General features: G+C 34.7%; 1 protein-coding gene across 3 annotated transcripts; it reads right to left on the reverse strand.

Annotated features, from left to right (window-relative positions):
- Positions 1-2,362: 2,362 nt before the first annotated feature.
- Positions 2,363-7,935, reverse strand: LOC112706639 (RNA polymerase II C-terminal domain phosphatase-like 4). Of its 3 annotated transcripts, none has more exons than XM_025758050.3 (11): positions 7,607-7,935; positions 7,161-7,287; positions 6,845-7,043; positions 5,414-5,556; positions 4,905-4,981; positions 4,715-4,827; positions 4,186-4,366; positions 3,340-3,629; positions 3,045-3,230; positions 2,918-2,953; positions 2,363-2,799 (listed from the first exon to the last, which is right to left on the reverse strand). In XM_025758050.3, exons 4-11 carry the CDS (start codon positions 5,554-5,556, stop codon positions 2,506-2,508), a joined length of 1,320 nt encoding a protein of 439 aa, XP_025613835.1. In that variant the 5' UTR covers positions 6,845-7,043; positions 7,161-7,287; positions 7,607-7,935; the 3' UTR covers positions 2,363-2,505. The 3 variants fall into 3 exon arrangements, with proteins under 3 accessions (XP_025613835.1, XP_072057035.1, XP_072057034.1); XM_072200934.1 differs by having other exon boundaries at positions 6,845-7,010; positions 7,607-7,914; XM_072200933.1 differs by having other exon boundaries at positions 7,161-7,279; positions 7,607-7,885.
- Positions 7,936-19,622: the final 11,687 nt, after the last annotated feature.

Consider the following 19,622-nt stretch of genomic DNA (forward strand, 5'->3'; position numbering starts at 1 on the left):
GAAGCTTTAGAAGTGTATGGTCTGCGCATAAGCCGTAGCAAGACGAAATATATGGAATGTAAGTTCAGTTTGAGAAGGGAAAACCCCAATATAGAGGTGAAGATTGGAGAAAACATCCTAGGAAAAGTTAAAAGTTTTAAGTATCTTGGGTGCATCATATAGAATAATGGAGAGATTGAACAGGATGTAAATCATAAGATCTTAGCAGGTTGGTCAAAATGGCGGAGTGCATCTGGTTTTATATGCGACAAAAAAGTGCCTTTAAAACTTAAAGGTAAATATTATCGCACCGCTATAAGACCGGCTATGCTGTATAGTACGGAGTGTTGGGCGGTTAAAGAGGAGCACGAACATAAGCTGGGTGTGGCAGAGATGAAGATGTTGAGATGGATGAGTGGTCATACGCAATTGGATAAAATAAGGAATGAAGATATAAGGGAGAGAGTTGGAGTAGCACCCATTGTGGAAAAGATGGTTGAATCGCGTCTCAGGTGGTTTGGACATGTGAGAAGAAGACCGATAGAACATCCAGTCAGGAGGGTGGATGAGATGGAAGATGGACAAAGGACGAAAGGCAGAGGAAGACCTAAGAAGACCATCCATGAGGTGGTCAAACGAGATCTACATGTAAACGGTCTCTCTGTAAACATAATATATGACAGAGCACAATAGCGTCGTTTGATTCATGTAGCCGACCCCATTTAGTGGAACAAGACTTTGTTGTTATTGTTGTTGTATATTTATCTATAAATACATGTATAGTTTAATTTATTTTTAATATATTTTATATTTTAATGTATATTCTATATTAATAACTAATTTTAATATACATTTAATATTATTAATTTAATTATTTTTTATTTTTATAATTTTACTAAATTCACAATTAAATTCTTTCTATTTAAAAGTTTATAATTGAGTATTTATCCATGTAAGAGATACTGAGGGCAAGTACATGAAACACGCGTACACCATTAGTTTCAAATATTTGTTGGACTCTTATATTGATATCTTAACAATTTGTAGATATTAAAGTACAAATTTACCTTTTTTAATAGTTTTAATGTCTTTTCAGTTAATTAAAATATTTTAAATATTTTTTATTAATAATTAATTATATACATTATTTTCAAATTTTTTTTTATTTTAAAATAAATTCTTTTTTGCTAAGATATAGGTAGATGGACAAACAATTAAAAAAAATATTATATTTAAAATATATCTAATAAGTAGATAATTTAGCAAAAGATATGTTATATATATAAGTGTTTTTATAGCTAAATTCAATTAAGTTGGTGTAAGGCCAGCAAAAAAAATGCACGCACTACTGTCTATGTCACTATTTTTTTGTGTGCTTTATATAGCACATAAATTTTCGAAATATAACACATAAAATTTTACACATAACATAAATTTATCAAATATAATACATAAATTTTTGCACATAGCATACAAATTTTCGAACATGACACATTTTTTTACTGCATAAGTATTTTATTAGTTAGATGAGTCAATATTTTGGTTATGTAATAATCCTCCAAAAATTTGTGTGCACATCAAGATTCTGTGCTATGCTTGTGCTATACACCAAAATTTATATGTTGTGCGTATTTTATTAGTATTGTATATAATTTTTTGCATATAATACATACATATTTGTATATAACATATATTTTTGTATATAGCACACAAATTTTTGTTACAAATTATATTTTTTTAGTTAGATGAATTAATGTTCTAGGTATGTAGTTTTCCAAAGAGAAAGATAAAGACGATGAGGACCATGATGATGATAATAAAAGAGGATGTAGAGAAAAAAAAGAGAAAAAAAATAAACAACAATAACATTAACAAAAACAAAAAGAAAAGACAGTGGCAGTATGACAATAATGACATTAAAAAAAGTACGCAAAAAAAGATGATGATAATGACGATAATAACGAAAGAGGAGAAAGAGGAGCGGTAGAAGTAGTAACGACGACAACATTAAAAAAAAGAAGCAAGCAAAAGAAAAGATGAAGAAGAGGAGGAAGAAGAATGCACAAGGATTTAATTATGATATTCTTAAATGAAAAAAATAAAAGATAGATTCCCAAGTATATCTATCTAAAGTAAAATTACTTAAAACACCCCTATATTTACGTCTACTTCCATCATTATCATTAGTATAATATAGACTTAAAAGAAACTTCCAATTAATAGTTAATGGATTTAACTAATTTGTATGCTGAGAATATGTATTAAACTTACTAATAATAAAAATTTTAAATCTTTTTAATAAAATTTCTAACTCCTAAAATTTAGTATTCAGTATTCACAGACAATACACTACAATTTAAAGATATAGTAAAGAATTAAACAATTAAAATGTAAATCGCATCAAAATTAAGAACTATAAAATATGTAATATGCAAACAATGGACTTGTATATATATATATGAGTCGAAGAATATAACATCTAAACAGACTATGAACACAGCAAAGTGTGTGATGCTACAAGATAAGTTACTGCTTTTTCTTGAGGACGAAGTTCTCCTCAGGTTGCTTTTCCCAAAAATAATTTGCAGCCTCTATCCATCGCGGATGAACCAAAAACCTCTTCTCTTTCACTGCCCACCGGGCCTTCTCAGTTCCGGCATCAGTAGCAACCACATGTGTCACGGAGGGGTCAAGTTCCGTTAAACAAGTGGCTCCCAACTGCTCAGCCATCTTCCGGAGTGATGGTAATGCTCCATGGAAGATACGGCTGAAAACAATCACGCATCCGCTCAAGACTTCCCTTCGAAGGGATTTCAAAACCTGGGGAAAATGAATTGATTGTAAAAACCAAACTAACTAATTGACTTAAGTTTCATATTAGAATTACAAATTAACCATAAATTTGCAATGAAAAAAGATATATGACCAACATAATTACCTGCCTTACATCTCGTTCAGCAATATCTTCAAGTTCCTGCAAAAGATTCACCACCACACAGTTTTAGCTTTATATTAGAGATATCAAACTTTTTTTTCCCAGATTGACAAAGTGAAAAATGACATACATAAAAGAATTTGTAATGAATTTGTTTAAGAACTTTAAGGATTTTAGAGAGTGCTCCTTCAGCTTCGTCTTCGTCACTCTTCAATTCAGCTAAAGATTTGCAATTGAAACCAAATTGCCGGCAACTTGAACCAAAAAAGTGGTATCTTTCCATCAGAATCAAATTATCTTTATGCTTCACCCATGCCTACATCATTAACACCGCCATTAAAATGGAAAGATCTTAGCACACATATGTCAAAGAAGCACTTGAATTAAGTAATTCAGCATTACTTGACAAGTGTCGATGCACTTACGTGTTCTGTATCATCAAGAATCACAACAGCACTTTCTTGCCCCAACACAATATCAAGACCCTTCTGATGCTTTTGAGTGCCATCATCTCGAGAAATCACCTTTGCATTGAAGTATTCTCCTTGAGGATCAAGCAGCTTAGCCATCTCTAATGCATAGGGTCGATCACCCATGGTGTATATGTACATCTCAAACATTTCACTTGCTTCTCTTAGAAATGTGCGGACAAAAGGCCTCAACTTGGTCATCATATGCATTTTCTCCAATTTGAAAAGGCTACTCTTGGAAACACCTAGTTGATTTATTACATATAAGTTCAGAAATACAACATAAATGAAGAGCCATGAAAACCCACGAGGCCAAGCACATAGCGTCAAATAAAGTAATCAACTAATAGTTGTTAGAAAATACACACATCATAAAATGAAGACTGCAAGTGAGTCTAGATGACCCAAATTTAACAAAATACAAGAAATCAAGTTAGCAACATGCCAAACTATTCAACAATTTAAGAAATGCCAGTTTTAGAACATGACTTTAGTTTTATAGTGACACGCTATTCCAAAGATGATTATATATGCACCATAGTCCTTGCAATTGCAAAATAACAAGACATTTGTGTTTATCAACATAGTGACACACTAAACATGAAGAAATCATTCATATGTCCAGAAATTACCAAACAAAATCCAAAAAGTATATCATGCCAGCATAACAATATTTGACAAACAGATATTCTGATCAGAACACAGCAGAACTATAGCATGCATCTAGCATTCACATTGAACATCAGGGTCTTTGATATAAAAAATACATATCAACAGCAAAGCACATCGAATGACATATACCTCCAACAGAATCTGCCTGGGAAATTAAATGCAACTCTTCAGAGTTTAAATGAGCAAGATGAGTGGAATTTAACAGAGTGTGATCTAAATCGAGGATCAAATAGAGCTTTCTACGACTACGCAGATTATTCGCATCTGTATTGCGCAGTCTAGATATCTCCTGATCATGAAGTCTCAGTCCCTGCAAATACAGAAAATTTCCATCACTATGTTTTTGTGAACCAACTCAACCACATGGCTGATAAAAACCATGAAAAGGAATATAGGATTTCAGATATCCTAAGACTACGAAATGTATGTGCAGTTCAAAATCCACTAACTTAATAAATGTAAATACCTATAAAGCATAAAGAAGGAATTAACATGTAGCCTCAACAATCTAACTTGGACCTGATTCATTGTTTGTAAACTTATTGAATACACTAGCATATTATGTTTTACTTATATTAGGGACAATTATTTCAAATACACTAGCCAAATTTGTAAATCTACAAACTATTGTGCATCATTCCTTCTGAGATGTGCATACCTTGTGTATGTAGCCAAATGTCACACCAGATTCACCATCCAACTTTTGCCCACAACGTATGCACATGTCTCCAAATGAACCAGGATGTGAGCATACATCTTCTACAGATTCTTCTGCAATAACCAAAAAAAAAAAAAGCAAAAGCTACAGCACTTCCGAGAAAAGATAGTAACTAAACATTTAAAATTACCTAAACTCTGTTTCACGCTTCCTTCTGAAGTAGACTCCTCAGTTTCCTCGTCACTTTCAAACTTGCGCCTTTTTATTCTGCTTTAAAATTCATCGATTAAATAGTAGCCAAAATTATTAAACCAAAAAAAAAAACAAGATCCATATAGATATATAATATCTCTTGGAATAATTCTACATACAACAGTGCAGATACCAAGGGCAAACTGCGGCTAAGATATATTGTAATGTGAGTAGTTATGAAGGTGTGGTTCCTTACTTTCCTTAAGTACTTAACACATACCATCTGATTTACGTAAAAGCAAAACCCTAATGTAACTCAACCCTTAGATCCAAGTCGTATCCAACTAGAGTGTGACAGCTAAAGATATTTACTTAAACATCAGGTATTTAGCCCTCTAATGAATCATGACCTGATATATGAATATGTCTTACGGCACATATACCTAATCCACAGCAATTAATTTGTGAAATTAACATATAAATTGTAACAGCTATAATAAGGATTACCTGACACTTTCCAGCTCATCTTGATTTTCAACTTCTTTATCGGATGACGCATCTGGCAAACTTGCAGCTAATGCTTCATCAAGATAGGCAATGAAGTCATCACTACTGGATGAATGTATCGGAGAGTCTGGTGCACCACTCATCTGCATCCAATAAACCAAATTACAAAGTAAAACCCATAAACAAAGAGATTCCACAAAACAGAACCAAATGGAAAAATATAACAGGACATCACACAGCAGCTAGATTCATAGAAAGCCAAGTGTAAACACAGATAATCTTCAAAGGCAACAAAGACCTACCATAAGATATAACAGTTCAACCATTCATGTATCTCTGCCTATTAGGACAAGGAATTTCATGACATGTATTGCAAATCATTCACCCAAGTGAAGTGGGGTAACAAAAAAACAACAGTCTCGAATAAAAGTTTAAAATAAAATACAAACCAACCCACCAAGCAACCACATTTCTATAATGCCAATCTGAAGATAATTATGCCCAAAAATACAAAATAACAGTGATACGATAGCATGAAGTACATGAAATATGAATGAATAACAATCCATAAACTATATCCAATGAGTAATTTAAGGTTCTGAAAACCGAACCAGTCATCGAACCGCTCTAGCTACTGGTTCACTAGTTCATAACGGTCGAACCAAAAAACCATTTTATAATAAAATAATCATTAGAACATTTCTTAATATCTCCACCAATCTTCGCCAAATGCTTTTTCATTCTATTAATTCCCCCACCCCCAAAAGTACTCAGACAAAATAAGCATTGGTAATGTGGTTTTTCATTTATATTTTGTAAAGCAACATATCTCCAAGCAGAATCAGTTTTTCCTCGAACATTAGAAGTATGTGATTGACTTTCGTTAGATCCGGGAGGAAGAGAAGGTTCATTCGAAGCCGAGTTATTCTCAACATTATTATTCCTAGGTTCTTGGTTGATACTCTTATGCATACCTAAACAGTACCAGCAATCCAAAATGATTTTTTCCAACTACAATTTACAATATCACAACCCACTCCAACCCAATAATCTCAAGTTCACAACAAACAACATCCAAAATTATTCAAAATTATTCACAATTATTCAACAAACAACAAAATTCAGTTTTGTAAAAGAAAAATCAGTTCAGTAAACAACAATTATTAAACAAATTTCACAGTTCAGTTCACAGAGCTTCACAGACTTCACACTTCACAGTTCAGTATCACTATATCAGATTATCAGTATATCAGACTTCAGACTTCAGACTTCAGTTCACAGAGCTTCATAGATTCAAACAATTATTCAATCATACTCATTAGGGAGACAGAGACATGCAACAGTTATTCAATCAAACAATCATTGTAACGAGGGACAGAGACAAGGAGCAGAGTGACCAAGACGCCTTCAGTTCACAGTTCAAAAAATTACCTGAAAGCTCGACGACGCCTTCAACAGAGCATGCAAGAGGGAGACAGAGACACCGAGTGACCAAGACAAGGAGCAGTGGTGGAGCACCTTCGAACCGAGTGACCAACAGAGCTAGGGACGGCGGCGGCGTGGCTGCGTGACGGAGGCTTCGACGTTCCCACGGTGGCTGCACGATGGAAGGGGAGGAAGCTTGCAAAGTCTAAGCATTATTTTCAGAACCGGTTTTCAGAACATTATTTTCAAAGTCTAAGCATCTAAATTAATTAAGTAAAGAAGGCAGGAGAAATTTAATAAAAGAAAAAATCCGAAAATTTACCTCATGGAAATCACTACTAGGGGAATGATTAAAATTTATCAGCTCGCCATGGGAAGTGGGCTCGGAGTGATGCAAAAGGGTGAGGAGTTGGCTAGGTTCCACGCGATCAGTTTCAAAGTCTGAGCATCTAAAAAATTTCGACATCATTACAGCAGCAACAATCAACAATCAACAAAACCAACTCGTATTCATAATCAGCAAAACCAATTCATAAACTAATTCAACACTCAGCAAAATCATTCATAATCAGCAAACCCATTCATAAACCAATTCAACAATAAAATTAACAACAACGACTTTTTGACCATTTCAGCAGTCCAAGTTGAACCTCTGCCATATTTTAATCAGATTCATAAATCAAACAACAATAAAATTAACAGAAATAACATCAATGAATCAACTATTGACGGGTGTGGCATCAGTAGCATCATTGTTTAGAGACACACCTGAACCGAATTAGGGATTTAACCGGCAACCATAATAGGTCTTTCTCCACCGGTTCGAGAGGGAGAACCCTAGCTTCAGCCTCAGCGGCAGGAAGCACAGCTGCAGGAAGAGAGGCAAGACGCGAGCACTGGAGCACACCAGGCGTTGGGTGCAGTAATGGCAGAAGAGCAGAATACGAGGCAGAGGGAGCAAGACCGCTGGCGATGAGCACGCGAGCGACGAAGAGTGGGAGGAGAATTTTAATCCGTCCCGCCTGGCTTGATGAGGCGATTTTGAATTTTTTTTTTTTTTTCATAGCAGATTGATCGATTAAGTTTGTCCATTTTTTTATTTTTTATTAATAAATTATAAAATATTAAATAATATATAATTTTATAATTATTTTAATAAAATTATAATTTTTAAAGATATAAAAAAAATTATAATTTTTAAATTCACAAATATTAAAATTGTTATAATTTTAAATATATAATAAATATAATCATCAACCTAATTTTTTAAAATAAAATAATAAAATTAACATTGTAAAAAGTAAAATATTGTTCAAAACATTAATTAAACATATTTAAATCTTTAATCAATTAAACATATAACATAATCTAAATTATAACTTAAAATATCTTCAATTATCGTCTTTAATTACAAAAAATGTTGTCCCGTTCCGCCGAAACCCGACAAAGCCCATCGATTTTTGTCAGTTTTTTTCTTAATCAGTTCCTTGATCTATTCAGACTTATCTCATAGCCAATTTACCAGTTTTTCGATCCAACCGGCGGATTGGTCTGATTCTAACAACTACAATATTTGTGTATTTCTTGTCAGAAAAGATACAGAGACACTAATAAGAGATAACTTTTTTATTATTCTCATTAATTTTTCATAATTATATTTTTATTACTATATTTTTCTTCTCAAATTTATTGTATGAAAAAAAAAGAGTAAATTAAAATTTTATAATTTGTTTTAGTTTATCACTAAACAAAATATAAAAATGGGTTAATAGTCAAATTCATCCATAAAAGATCACTCATTCTTCAAATTAATCATCAAATGATTTTTTTAGTCATATTAGTCCTTGAAAGATAAAACGTAAGTCAAATTGGTTCTTTTGTTAGTTAGATCATAACGTGTCATGTTAAGTGTCACGTGGCATGATAACATCATAGGTTAATGCCACGTGTCACAAGATGATTGATTAACGTGTCACTTGACATGTAAAAAAGTTATTCAGATGTAAGTCATTTTCATTCTTAAAATTTTAAAAACATTAATCGAATTAATCCTTATATAAAATTTTTTTATTTTTTTCATAATATTAAATTTATTTTTTTTATAGTACTAATTTTAATATTATTTTTAGACCTTAATAAACAAAATTCTCTTTACATAAAATAATAAAAATAATTAAATTATTATAAAATTATTTTGTTATTTATATTTTAAAATTTTACATAAAATAATAAAAATTAAGAAACTCAATAATAACTAGACTACAAAATACATACTATTTGATACAATAAACCTAAACTTATGTATGAATTCTCACATTACTGTTAAACAAGTAGTTGTCTCTTTTCTTACAACATGACAAATTATATTGAGGTCTAAAATTTCTCAGATTAGAGAACAATTACAACTGTTTTAATAGTGACATTTTTAAAATTTAGAATTTTAATTAATGTTATCAGCAGAAAATTCAGAAATTAATTGCAAATATTAACAGTCAAATAATAAAAAAACACCAATTTTCTTTCTATAGTTCAATTTAGCCATTAATCAAGAATAAAGTACCAAAAAAAACATAAAAAAGATGATTGTACAAGATATAATAATACATAATCGATAACTATGTAGTATGTACACATTGTTGGCATCCTTGTAAGAATCATAAAAGAGTAAAGTATCGTTTTTGTCCTCAACGTTTGGGGTAAGTTTTAAAGTTGTCCTTCAATCGTCTTATTTAAGTCCCTAACATTTTAAAATTGACTCAATGTTGTCCTGCCGTTAGTGATCCGTTAACAAAATTGATGGCGGGACAAAATTGAGACGATTTTGAAACGTTAGGGACTTAAATAGGACGAAAACGTTGTGCACAAAAATGATACATAGAAATAAATTTTAATTTTATCCTTCAATAATATCAATTTTTTACTATACATAGTATTTAATTATTTTTTAATCACATATAAGTAAATCACACTTAATCATATTACTTTCATTTTAAATAAATTAATTTTTTTATAATTTTACTCTTAAAGATTTTTAGTTATCATAAAATATTTGTAGAATGACTAGTATATAAACTTGTAGAAAAGAAAAAAATAATATATATACAATAAAATATAAATTATACTTTTTGTCTCTAATGTATCAAAATTCTTTAAAATTATAAAAAAATAAATTTATTTAACATAAAAGTAATGTGATTAAGTATAATTTATTTAGATGTAATTAAAAAATAATTGAATATTATATACAGTAAAAAATTAATATTATTGAAAGATAAAATTAAATTAAAATTTATTTTTATGTATCGTTTTCGTCCTATTTAAGTTCCTAACGTTTCAAAATCGTCTCAATTTTGTCCCGCCGTCAATTCTGTTAACGGATCCCTAACGGCAAGACAACATTGAGTCAATTTTGAAACGTTACAGACTTAAATAGGACGATTGAAACGTTAGAGACAACTTTGAGACTTACTCCCAAACATTGAAGACAAAAACGATACTTTACTTATCATAAAATTTGACTAGATGTTTATGGCTAGATCAGATAGAGCTTTTAATAGCTTTACCTCTCTACGAACATCTTCAATTGCTGTTGCCATGGTTGTCTGCCACAAGTCATATATTGATTCAAATATTTATTCATAAGTGTGAGAATAAAAGAAAGGTTAAGAGCAAACTTAGGGAGTAAAATAAGGTTTGCAAAAAGTTTTAATAGAAAAGAACTTGTAGAGAGTTTTCGTAGGAGGATTTTATTCTCATTCATTAAAATTATAGCATAGATGATATTATATATATTTCTGTAACAATGTAGTTGATACATCATAAAAAGAAAAAAGAAAGTTAATTCACGTCCTATTTTCTCGTATTGGCTTTGTTATAGTCAGTGCATTATTGTGGGTAGTGTTCAATTTCATATTACTTTCTATTTATTAGAAGTCAAAATTCCGTTGCAGACTCAACAATTGATATCAAGAGCCAACGTTATATTATTCATTATTTGAGTGGTAAAATTCAAATTTGAATATAATGGCTTCTACTAGTAGTAATGTCAAAGTAGGCAAATATGAAATCAAGAAGTTCAATGGGAAAAATGATTTTTTCTATTGGATGATGCAGATGAAAAATCTGCTTATATCACAAAAGTTACACAAGGCACTAGCGAAAAAAAAAGTCGGAAGGAATGAAAGATGAGGATTGGGAAGAATTAGATCTTGAGGCACGGGCTGCAATAATCTTATGCCTTGAGAGGTGATGTGTGGAAAACGATCCAACACAAAACTCACCGGCAAGTGTACCGGGTCGCATCAAGTAATAAAACTCACGGGAGTAAGGTCGATCCCACAGGGATTGAAGGATTGAGCAATTTTAGTTTAGTGGTTGATTTAGTCAAGCGAATCAAGTATTGGTTGAGTGATTTTGTTTCCAACAGTAAGTAAATAGCAAGAAATGTAAAGGGAGAGGGATAATTTGCAGAAATTAAAGAGACTTGAAAGTAAAGGCACTGAATCTTAAAGAACAAGAAACTAAATGACTGAAACTTAAAGTGCAAGAAATGTAAATTGCAGTAACTTAAAGTGCAAGAAATATAAATTGCTTGAATGGAAAAGGGATTTGAGGACTGAGAATTCAGAATTTAAGCACGGGAAATTAAATTGCAACAATTAACTAAACAAGCGATGAATTGAAATTGACTAGATCTCAAACAGCAAATGGAAATTCAATTGCAGCAGTGGTTCAACAGAAGAACCAAAAAGAGAAAATCAGATCTCAGGACTTCAGAGACTAGATAGCAGAGTCTAGATCTCAATTGCCTTCCCAGATCCAAGTTCACAAAGTAATTAAAGAGAAATTGAAGATTGAAGCAGCAAAGGAAATTGAATTCAACTCAATTATGCAGTAGGAAAATCAAAGAGATCTTAAATGGAGATTGAGACAGAAGTTCCTCAATTCTTCACACTCAAGACTCAACAAAACCCAGTAAAGAAAACAAAACGAACAGAGGAAGAAGAAGTGAATTCTCTCCTCCAATTCTCAAGACAAGTTTGCAGAAAGAAAAATGGAAAGTGCTCTCAAGTGACTAAGGATGAAAATTCAAAATGAAAGTAAGCTCTCAAAAACACCTAGAAAAACTCTCCTTCTAATCCTAACTAACACCTATTTATATACTTTCCATTTTGGATCTAAGAATTTTGAGTGGGCTTTTTGATTTGGTGAAGAATTGAATTAAGTTAGATTTTTGAGTGAAATTCAGCCCATGTTACTCCTAGGAGGCTGCCCTGCCCTTGTGGAAGGCAGAGCAGGGAAGTTGTGTGAGGAAGCATGTAGCGTGCCAAGTGTTGGAGAGGCATCAGGATGCTGCCCTGCCCTTGTGGAGGGCAGGGCAGTGTTGTCATGGTGCGCCTTGCCTTCCTGCCCGTGCGTCCAAGCCGTGCGCGCCCAAGCTTCTGGCCGTGCCAATTTGTGTGCCATGCACCAAGAAATGCTACCCTGCCCTCCACAAGGGCAGGGCAGGCTTTCCTTGTTCTTAGGTGAGGTCCCAAGTTCGAAACTTGCTGGATGGCTTTTGTTGCCTTTTTTTCTTGGTTTTCTTGGTGCCAAGGTAGCGCCTAGTTCTTTGCTTCCTCAAGGTGCTATGTTCGATCCTTGGAGGTTGAAAACAAACCAATTTTTGCTTGTTTTCCTTGTATTTGAGCGCTACTTCTTTCCTTCTTGTTCTTGGGTTCGAAACCCATGGGTGGCACTTGGAGACAATTTCCTTTGATTTATTTTGGTGAGAGCCCGATATTGCTCTTGAGGGGGGCAGGGCAGAATTTTTCCTTCCCTTGTTTCTTGGCCTAGAATTGTGCTCCGCCCTCAAGGAGGGCAGGGCAGTGAGGCCTTGAGTGCTTGGTTCATTGTTGTGCTCTCTTGGAAGGCAGTGTGCTCTTGTAGAGGGCAGTGTGGCTTCCTCCCTTCCATGCGCTACACTCTTTTCTTCCTTGGGCCACGCTTTCTTAGGCCACGCTTCACTCCTTTCTTCTTTTCTTCTCCTTCAAATAATCAAAACAACCAATCAAAGTACCACTAAATTCACAAGGTTTATAAATCAATTAAAATTCAATTAAATTTAGCTTAAACCTTATGATTTAGCATCAATTAAGTGGTGGTTGATTGATTCAAATAAAACATACAATTCCACTCTAAATTGCTTACTTATGGTGCAAGAAAGTGCATAAAAACTAGTGAAACAAGTGAAATTAGCTTGAGAAATGGGTATATGATGACTTGTCATCACAACACCAAACTTAAATCTTGCTTGTCCCCAAGCAAGCATCAAAATTAAGAGGAAATGAAATGAAAAAAAGAAAAGCATGCATATCCTTATTAGGCATATAGCAGAACTTGGTTTATGGAGTTTTTATGCAGACAATGATAACTCAGTTATTGTTTGCTGTTACATAATGTACACTCTTCCTCAAAGGCTTATTAAGCTTGCTGTTGTAAGGTTTACTTTTTACTTGCTCCCTTGCTAACTTTTCTTTTCTTATTTTGCTTAACAAGCTTATTATTCTTTGAAGGCTTGGTGTCAAATGTTGCAGTAGCCTTTGGCTTTATTTTGCTCAACATCTCTTCACCACAGACACATGGCTCACTATTTCCTCCTAGGATCATTGATGCCCAGCATCTCTTTGGATAACTAAATGTTCTGTAGCTAGGTTGCTCTTTATTGTGGACTTTCAATTGGTGATCCCAAATCAGTTGATCTAAGTGGCCAGGTTTTGAAATACCCCTTAGAATTTACTTATCCAAGCATATCCTAGTACAAGAACACCATAGGCATGTATCCTAGGGTCCAAGCTATTGGTGCCCAGCCTTTATTCTTCGTTTTTTTCTTGCCACATTGGCTTTTTCTTCTTCCTTTTCTTTCTATTTTATTTTGTTCTCAAGGGAATTTTTTTTTTCTTTACTAATAAGAACCTTTATGACAGCAAGCTAGCTCACACTTCAATGAAAATGACATTATGCAGCAATTATTTCATGAGTTATGCATTTAATCAAGCACATATACCACCATTAACTTCCATTCTAACTTATGCAACATTGGATATTTACTTTCTAATTCAAACGTTTCTCTTTTATTCAAGCATATGGGAAACAAAACAAAATTTAAAGCTAAGTGATGAATGACAAGCATTATGCAGATCAGCATACTTAATCAAACAACTTCACTTGCAACTAGATGAACACTTTAGCAAGACATACAAGAATTCCTGAATTAAAACTTTTCACAACAACAAGGATCAAGTGTAAATACAACCTTTTAAGTTGCAGCTTTTCATTCTTCCTCCTGTTGCCTCCCTTTTGAGTCATAATGCAAATTGTCTTCAAATGTTGGCTAGTTTTCTGCATAATTCTCAAAAGTTGCTTGCATCTCAAGCCCTTAAGTGAATGGTTAGTATGCATGAGTTGAGTATGTCTTTTGGATTTATTTTGGTGTGGGAACACCAAACTTAATTCCTTACCACTGCCTCTGATGCAACAAGTTAACCATATGTGAAACCTTGTGTCCTTGCTAAAGGTTATGGAATTAAAGCTAAAAAGTAGTTAAATAGTTGAATAATTTGTCTGATTGCTTGGAGCTAGCATTGTGCAGGAAGTGAGAATGTTCTTTTAAATGAGATTTTGGTAAAACACCAAACTTAGAATCCTTCATTTTCCCTTAAATTGTTTTGGTGTGCAACACCAAACTTAGCTCCTTGCAATACAGACCAATTATTTAACCTTTTTATTGAAATAGCTATGAAAAGAAACTAAATCAGGTTAGGTTGCCTCCCAACAAGCGCTCTTTTAATGTCACTAGCTTGACATTCCTTATTCTTGCTCAACTTCCAAAGTGTTTCAGGATCAAAAAGTGTGGATTCATTGCTCTTTCCTCCTGTCACAAAAGCAGAAACACAAACAGAGCCAGAAACTAAAACAGAGCACTCTGTAACTTGAGTGCAGTTAGAGTTAGTAGAGGCAAAGTCTCGAACAGTTAGTGTGTTAGTTAAAAATAAAGAAAAAGTGCTTGATCTAGACCACCACTTCACTTAATCATTGTCAATCTATTTTAATCCCCGGCAACGGCGCCAAAAACTTGATGTGTGGAAAACGATCCAACACAAAACTCACCGGCAAGTGTACCGGGTCGCATCAAGTAATAAAACTCACGGGAGTGAGGTCGATCCCACAGGGATCGAAGGATTGAGCAATTTTAGTTTAGTGGTTGATTTAGTCAAGCGAATCAAGTATTGGTTGAGTGATTTTGTTTCCAACAGTAAGTAAATAGCAGGAAATGTAAAGGGAGAGGGATAATTTACAGAAATTAAAGAGACTTGAAAGTAAAGGTACTGAATCTTAAAGAACAAGAAACTAAATGACTGAAACTTAAAGTGCAAGAAATGTAAATTGCAGTAACTTAAAGTGCAAGAAATATAAATTGCTTGAATGGAAAAGGGATTTGAGGACTGAGAATTCAGAATTTAAGCACGGGAAATTAAATTGCAACAATTAACTAAACAAGCGATGAATTGAAATTAAATAGATCTCAAACAGCAAATGGAAATTCAATTGCAGCAGTGGTTCAGCAGAAGAACCAAAAAGAGAAAATCAGATCTCAGGACTTCAGAGACTAGATAGCAGAGTCTAGATCTCAATTGCCTTCCCAGATCCAAGTTCACAAAGTAATTAAAGAGAAATTGAAGATTGAAGCAGCAAAGGAAATTGAATTCAACTCAATTATGCAGTAGGAAAATCAAAGAGATCTTAAATGGAGATTGAGACAGAAGTTCCTCAATTCTTCACACTCAAGACTCAACAAAACCCAGTAAAGAAAACAAAACGAACAGAGGAAGAAGAAGTGAATTCTCTCCTCCAATTCTCAAGACAAGTTTGCAAAAAGAAAAATTGAAAGTGCTCTCAAGTGACTAAGGATGAAAATTCAAAATTAAAGTAAGCTCTCAAAAACACCCAGAAAAACTCTCCTTCTAATCCTAACTAACACCTATTTATACACTTTCCACTTTGGATCTAAGAATTTTGAGTGGGCTTTTTGATTTGGTGAAGAATTGAATTAAGTTGGATTTTTGAGTGAAATTCAGCCCATGTTGCTCCCAGGAGGCTGCCCTGCCCTTGTGGAGGACAGAGCAGGGAAGTTATGTGAGGAAGCATGTAGCGTGCCAAGTGTTGGAGAGGCATCAGGATGCTGCCCTGCCCTTGTGGAGGGCAGGGCAGTGTTGTCATGGTGCGCCTTGCCTTCCTGCCCGTGTGTCCAAGCTCTGCGCGCCCAAGCTTCTGGCCGTGCCAATTTGTGTGCCATGCACCAAGAAATGCTGCCCTGCCCTCCACAAGGGTAGGGCAGCACAGGCTTTCCTTGTTCTTGGGTGAGGTCCCAAGTTCGAAACTTGCTGGATGGCTTTTGTTGCCTTTTTTTCTTGGTTTTCTTGGTGCCAAGGTAGCGCCTAGTTCTTTGCTTCCTCAAGGTGCTATGTTCGATCCTTGGAGGTTGAAAACAAACCAATTTTTGCTTGTTTTCCTTGTATTTGAGCGCTACTTCTTTCCTTCTTGTTCTTGGGTTCGAAACCCATGGGTGGCACTTGGAGACAATTTCCTTTGATTTATTTTGGTGAGAGCCCGATATTGCTCTTGAGGGGGGCAGGGCAGAATTTTTCCTTCCCTTGTTTCTTGGCCTAGAATTGTGCTCCGCCCTCAAGGAGGGCAGGGCAGTGAGGCCTTGAGTGCTTGGTTCATTGTTGTGCTCTCTTGGAAGGCAGTGTGCTCTTGTAGAGGACAGTGTGGCTTCCTCCCTTCCATGCGCTACACTCTTTTCTTCCTTGGGCCACGCTTTCTTAGGCCACGCTTCACTCCTTTCTTCTTTTTTTCTCCTTCAAATAATCAAAATATCCAATCAAAGTACCACTAAATTCACAAGGTTTATAAATCAATTAAAATTCAATTAAATTTAGCTTAAACCTCATGATTTAGCATCAATTAAGTGGTGGTTGATTGATTCAAATAAAACATGCAATTCCACTCTAAATTGCTTACTTATGGTGCAAGAAAGTGCATAAAAACTAGTGAAACAAGTGAAATTAGCTTGAGAAATGGGTATATGATGACTTGTCATCAAGAGGGATGTTGCTTTCTTGGTGAATGAAGAAGCAACTGCAGCAGGCGTCTGGTTAAAGTTAGAGAGTAACTTCATGATAAAGACTTTAACTAACAGGATCTACTTAAAATCCAAATTGTATACATGCAAGATGGAGGAAGGCACCTCAATCCGAGAATATATCAATAAGTTTGATAGGATCATATCAAACTTAAAGGATATAGATGTGAAGGTTGATGATGAAGACCAGACACTCATATTGTTACTTTCATTACCAAAGTTCTATGAAAATCTGGTGCAGACATTGATGCTGGTGGGTGATACTCTGACCATGGATGAGATGAGGGCATCACTTTTAGCAGATGATCTACGTAAGGTTGCTACAAGTGTAATGTCATCTTCAAATGGAAGAGAGTATAATGATCAAGTACAAGGATTGTTCGCGGCTAGAGGAAAGACTAATGAAAGAGGAAAAGGTAATAAGCGTGAAAAGTCTAGGCCAAAATCTAGACCTCACGCAGAGAGAACATGCTTTAAATGTGGTGAGGTTAGACATTTCAAAGCAAATTGTCCAAATAAGAAGATAATTTTCAAGAAACAAAACAACGACAACCCAAAAGAAAAGCAAGAAGCAAGCTACGTCTCAAATGATGAGGAGGATTGTTACTCTGTAACAGAACAATCTTATGAAATCTCCGGTAAGTGGATTCTTGATTCAGGAGTCTCTCACCATATGTGTCCAAATAGGAAGTGGTTTATTACTTATGAAAGCATAAATGGTGGCACAGTTTTAATGGGCAATGATCATGCTTGTAAAACTGTGGGGTTGGGTACTATAAGAATCAAGATGCGTGATGGAGGAGTAAGAACCTTAAAGGATGTGAGGCATATTTCAGACTTACGAAAAAATCTTATCTCCATAGGTTTGTTGGAGAAAAATGGCTGCAAAATAGTTGCGAAAAATGGGGTACTAAAAGTTGTTCGTGGTTCTTTGGTAGTGATGAAGGGAGTTTGTCACGGTAATCTTTATTCTCTTTTGGGGACAACAGTCACAGGTGAGTTAGCAGTTGGAATCGGTGAAAGTAGAGATCAAACAAATTGCATAAGAAGATGGCACATGCGGCTTGGATATATGTCAGAGAAAGGTCTATCATTACTTTGTGGACAAGGTTTGCTAAAGAATATAAAGAAACCACAAATGGAATTTTGTGAGCATTGTGCGTATGGAAAGGCATAAAGGGTGAAGTTTTCTACAAGCAAGCATAAAGTAGAGGGTTGTTAGACTTCGTGCATACTGATGTTTGGGGCCCGGCTAAAGTTACTTCCAAGGGTGGTTCCATGTATTTTGTTACTTTTACTGATGATTATTCCAGGTATGTTTGGATTTACTTCCTCAAACATAAGAATGAGGTATTATTCGATACTTTTAAGCGGTGGAGAGCAATGGTTGAAAACCGAACAGGTAGGAAGCTGAAAACTCTACGATCTTATAATGGCACAGAGTACACGGATGGAGCTTTCAAGGAGTTTTGTGACCGAGAAGGCATTACAAGACACTCGACAGTTAGAAAAACACCACAACAGAATGGAGTCGCCGAACGACTGAATCGTACGCTATTTGAGAAGGCAAGGTGTATGCGCTTTAATTCCAGGTTAGGCAGAGAATGGTGGGTAGAATCGGTTGCTATAGGTCGCTACATAGTGAATAGATCCACACATTCTTCTCTAGATAGAGACACACCTTATAAGGTATGGTCAGGGGAACATGCAGATTACGAAAAACTCATAGTCTTTGGATGTACAGCCTATTATCATGTCAAAGATAATAAGCTTGATGATAGAGCTAAGAAGGCAATTTTTTTAAGGTATCCAAGAGGGGTTCAAGGTTATCGCCTTTGGAGTGTAAATGATTCTAAGTTTGTAATTAGCAGAGATGTTACCTTTGATGAACGATCTATGGTAGCTTTGTCTAAAGATATAGTGCCAGACGATGGTGATGTTGAAAAAACTTCAAATACTCAAGTGGTGGAGATAGAGTCTAAATACCAACAAATAGACTCTAGTAATGTTCAGGTGGAGCATCCTAATGCTACTCGAGATGACGCAAAGGATGAACTTGATCATGAGAAAATTCAGCGAGAAAATGCACATGCATTACAACAGCAGCAGCAGGATTTTTTGACATCTATTAGGCCAAAGAGGAATTATAAATTTGTTCAAAAGTTTGAGTGAGACAAGCCTTTGAGACATTATGGGTAGGTAAACTTGGTAGATTATGCACTCTCAGTGGAGGATGATGAGCCGGTCACCTTCAAACATGCTATCAAATACGAAGATAGAGAGAGTTGGTTTGTCGCTATGGAGGAAGAGATGCAATCTCTTCATAAGAACAAGACATGGGATGTGGTCCCATTGCCCATGGAAAAGACTGCAATTGGTTGTAAGTGGGTGTATAAAAGAAAATAAGATCCTATTAAGTCAGATGGTACAAGATTCAAAGCTAGGTTAGTACCAAAGGGATTTGCACAGAAAGAAGGTGTTGATTATACTGAGATATTTTTTTCTGTGGTGAAACACACTTCCATACGGGTGTTTTTAAGTCTTGTCGCTCATGGTGATCTTGAGTTAGAACAACTAGACGTAAAGACTATATTTTTGCAT

Source organism: Arachis hypogaea, chromosome 8, assembly GCF_003086295.3.
Source record: "Arachis hypogaea cultivar Tifrunner chromosome 8, arahy.Tifrunner.gnm2.J5K5, whole genome shotgun sequence".
In the NCBI taxonomy this organism is placed as follows: domain Eukaryota; kingdom Viridiplantae; phylum Streptophyta; class Magnoliopsida; order Fabales; family Fabaceae; genus Arachis; species Arachis hypogaea.